Source organism: Myotis davidii, unplaced genomic scaffold (assembly GCF_000327345.1).
Source record: "Myotis davidii unplaced genomic scaffold, ASM32734v1 scaffold422, whole genome shotgun sequence".
NCBI classification, from domain to species: Eukaryota; Metazoa; Chordata; class Mammalia; order Chiroptera; family Vespertilionidae; genus Myotis; species Myotis davidii.
Window position 1 is genome coordinate 31,195 of NW_006292909.1, and position 4,061 is coordinate 35,255.

The 4,061-nt window shown below is 46.8% G+C and overlaps 2 protein-coding genes across 2 annotated transcripts in view; both read left to right on the top strand.

Moving 5' to 3' along the window:
- The first annotated feature begins 811 nt into the window (after nucleotides 1-811).
- Nucleotides 812-4,061, top strand: part of LOC102763898 (zinc finger protein 211) — a 37,317-nt gene continuing 34,067 nt past the window's right edge. The window contains exon 1 of the mRNA XM_015565698.1: nucleotides 812-1,255. The gene's annotated coding sequence lies outside the window, so the exon portion shown is untranslated. The remainder of the gene's footprint in view (nucleotides 1,256-4,061) is intronic.
- The window catches only part of LOC102764456 (zinc finger protein 239-like), a 4,883-nt gene continuing 2,253 nt past the window's right edge, over nucleotides 1,432-4,061 (top strand). Inside the window, exons 1-2 of the mRNA XM_015565701.1 lie at nucleotides 1,432-1,464; nucleotides 2,326-2,452. Coding sequence (XP_015421187.1) covers nucleotides 1,432-1,464; nucleotides 2,326-2,452 — 160 coding nt within the window. The remainder of the gene's footprint in view (nucleotides 1,465-2,325; nucleotides 2,453-4,061) is intronic.

The window sequence follows — 4,061 nt, forward strand, 5'->3', positions numbered from 1 at the left end:
CCGGTTTCGGCTATTTTTGAATTTGTTGTGCGAGGCAACAATTTCCGGTGTTTACCTATGCTGCCATGTTGGTTTCTCCAGGATAGACTCCTCTTATGCTCAGGCCTTGCCATCTTTTTATTCAGTTTGGGATATACCCATACCCCTTAGGCAGGCAAGTTCCAGTAACAAGCAGACTTATCTTATCATTAAGGTTTTATATGACTATAGGTGGGAAGTTACTTCAGCTACCATTGTCTGGACTAAACAGTGAGTGTGGAGCTATGACCTTTGCCAGGGGTCAAGGGTCACCAGCCTTCCAGACTCCTTGTCCACACCTTTCTGCCAGTGAAGGCAACAGGAGGTTTCCCACAGGATATATTCCTAGAAGTGGAATCACTGGATCCAGTGGCAGTTCCATATTAAATTTTTGGCAAAACTCCATACTGATTTCCATAATGGCTGCACCAGTTTGCATTCTCACCAGCAGTGTACTAGGGCTCCCTTTTTTTCTACATCCTCGCCAACACTTTCCATTTGTTGACTTGTTGATGGCCACCATTTTGACAGTTGTAAGGTGATACCTAATTGTTATTTGAATTTTCGTGTCTTTGATGATAAGTAACTTTGAGCATTTTCTCACCTGTCTCTTGGCCATCCTATCCCCACTGCAGCTAAGGCAGAGCTGCACTTCGGTTGGCATCAGAAGCAGATGCCTTTAAAGTATGAGTGTCTGTTTTGTGCCATTCACTTTGTACAATCTATTCAATGGAGGCAGGTTACAGCGAATTAGAATCGTGAGCAACCTCTGCAAGTTACAGTGAACCTGAAGGAGACACATGCCAAATGTCCTGAATGAAGAAACTATGCCTGCCATTCAGAATGAGCAGGTCCTGAGGAAAGATATGCAAAACCAGCCCCTAAAGGAAGCCAGTCATGTGCACTAGAATCAAACTTGCTCCGGAAATCAACTCCCCTGATGCACCTCGAGAACACTTAATGTATTCTTAATGTGTTCTTGAGCTCTGTGCCCCTTAATACAGTCCTGGATGCAACTGAGGAGATACAGGATCCTGACCTTGGAGCGAAGAAACTACATTACCCAGAAGGCTATGCAGGAAATGCCTCCAGGCTGAACCAATGGAGGCTCAGAAAAGGCATTTCCCTTTGGCCTCTTCCGTAGGGCGGGATGGGGAGTCCTTGTGGCGGGATTTTGCCTTCTCAGGTTTTTGTGTCAGGCTGTGAGGTTTCCCAAGTCCACAGTCCCGTGGAGAAGGCCGTAGTGTGGTGCTCCCCGCCTCACAGCTAATGGTCTCAGCCTCCAGTGGTGCTCACACCTCAACTTGGGATTGAACGTTAGAGTCGCCACAAGAACCCACGCCAGGGCCGGGACAGGGACCGCCATTCCTGCAGCGGCTTGTACTCCCGAACCCGCTCAGCCCACAGAGGGCAATGGCGGCGCCCCCTCCGAGGAGACGGGCTGAGGTGAGTTCGAGTCCCCCAGGCCCTCACCGCCTCCTCACACAGACACCACAGCCTGGGGAGGGCGCCTGTCCCGTCCTGCAGCTCCGTCCCGCGTGGAGGACCGTGAGGAAGGTGGAGGGGAGAGAGGAGTGTTGTGTCTTCTGAGGACACAGCAAGTGCAGGGCAGAGAGGACGGGGGTGACTTGCATCTGAAGGTCCCTGAGGATGTGGCTGTGAGTATTGACGGAAAGATCAGAGGCTGCAGGGAGGACGGCACAGCCTCATTCGGGGCTTTCCCGGCTGTGGGTCCATCCGGGACCTGGGGTGGTCCTGGATCCGGCTGGACTCCAAGCTCTCCACACGCCACATGCCAAGTTCATGGGTGAGTCCAGCGAGATCCGGTGGCATTGGAGCAGGAAGAGGGCAGAGCTGAGGGAGTGAACCTGGGGTCTGAACATGGGAAGGGGATAAACATTACCCAGTGGTGAGCACATCTGGAGGAAGTGTGAGCTGATGGTCCCGGGACCTGGTGTGGGGACTTAAAGGGGAAGCATAAACCCAGGCTTGGCTTTGTCTTGGAGGCAGGATCTAGGAGATGCAGTGGTGTTGCTTGGCAGGAAGGCTGGGGCCCTGCAGGCATCGCCCAGACCTTAATTGGCATTGCCCTCTACCTTCCCTTCCCACCCAATCCTTGTGCTCTCCTGAGGACAATGCAGTGAGTAATGGGACTGTAATGAGAGAGCAGCCTGCACTGGCGTTAGGGCCTGGTGTCCACACTTCCCAGGCGCTCTGGAGGAGCAGGAGGCTGGGGAAGGGTGTAAGGACTGGAATTATTGGTTCTCAGAGAGACAGATCTGGTTTACATTGTCTCAATTCTGACAGGTTGAGGTCACCTTTGAGGACATTGCCCTGTACTTCTCCAGGGAGGAATGGAGCCTTCTTGATGAGGATCAGAGACAGCTGTACCTGAATGTGATGCTGGAGAACTTTGAACTTCTATCCTCCCTGGGTAAGACCCTCACTGTCACCAGTGACCCGAACTTGGGAAATCGGTTCCAGCAGTACATCAGAAAGATCATACACCATGACCAATAGGATTTATCCCAGGGATCCAAGGATGGTACAATATCCGCAAATCGATAAATGTGATACATCACATAAACAAACTGAAATATGAAAACCACATAGTCATATCAATTGATGCAGAAAAAGCATTTGACAAAATCCAACACCCATTTTTGATAAAAACTCTTAGCAAGGTGGGAATAGAAGGATTATACCTCAACATAATAAAAGCCATATATGAAAAACCCACAGCCAACATCATACTCAATGGGCAAAAACTAAAACCATTTGCCTTAAGTTCAGGAACAAGACAGGGATGCCCACTCTAACCATTCCTGTTCGACATAGTACTGGAAGTATTAGCCATTGCAAATAGACAAGTAGAAGAAATAAAAGGCATCCAAATTGGAAAAGAAGAAATAAAACTGTCCTTATGTGTAGATGAAATATTGCACATGATAAAATAACCCTAAAGACTCCATCAAAAAACTATTGGATGTAATAAATGAATTGCTCAATGTAGCAGGATGCAAAATTAATGCCAAGAAATCTTTGGCATTTCTATACACCAATAGTGAACTTACAGAAAAAAAGACTCAAAAAGCAATCCCATTTACCATCACACCAAAAAATTGAAATTCCTATTTTTATATTTTTATTGCTTTCAGATAGAGAGGAAGTTAGATGGAGAGTGAGAGAGAGATAGAAACATTAGAGTGAGGGAGAAACATCAATCGGCTTCCTTCTGTACACAAGCTAACTGGAAATGGAACCCACATACTGATATGTGCCTTGACGGGGAATTGAATCCTTGACCCTTTGGTACTCCGGACGATGCTCCAACCAATTGAGCCATACTGGCCAAGGCATTCTGTCGTTTTTAAACACACACATTTCCAGGTTTTGTTGTAGAACCGGCCACTAGGATCAATGATAGCAGAAGCACAGTGGAAGCTAGAGGTAACACTGACCCTTGTTTTTGACTGTAGGTATCTTCAAATATATTTGTTCACCCAGTCTTTCCACTCATCCTTTCTGTACAGTTCTCCTCTATTTGTGTCTGTATTACTGTTTGTCTTCATGGTACTTATTCCCATTTCCTATGGGGTTTTTGTTCATGGAAAGTTGTCTACTTGCATTGGGAAGGGGGAATAAGCTCATCTCTCTGATCCTGCCACTTAGTGATGTCACTCACATAGGTCTTTAGACTGTGACCTCATTTGTCCTTTGTTGACCACAGTGTTGACCATCCAACTTTCCTCTTTTTTTGACGATTTGCATCATTTATCCCATGCAATGGCTCAAATGGGATTGAAGGGGAAGAATCATTTGTGCATCACAAAAGAAAGATGACTTTATGAATGACACAGTGGAACCCCCGGCAGTCATTCTTTGGGGAATGGTCATTGGGGAGGAATTCACGACAGGCCTTTGTTAAATTCATACCTAGAAACCCAGTGTTTTGTTACAGTTGCCCAGTCCTCACCCAATTATGCTTCTTTCTGCTTATTGTTGATATTTTGCCAACTCTTCAGTTCTAATTTTGATCATTA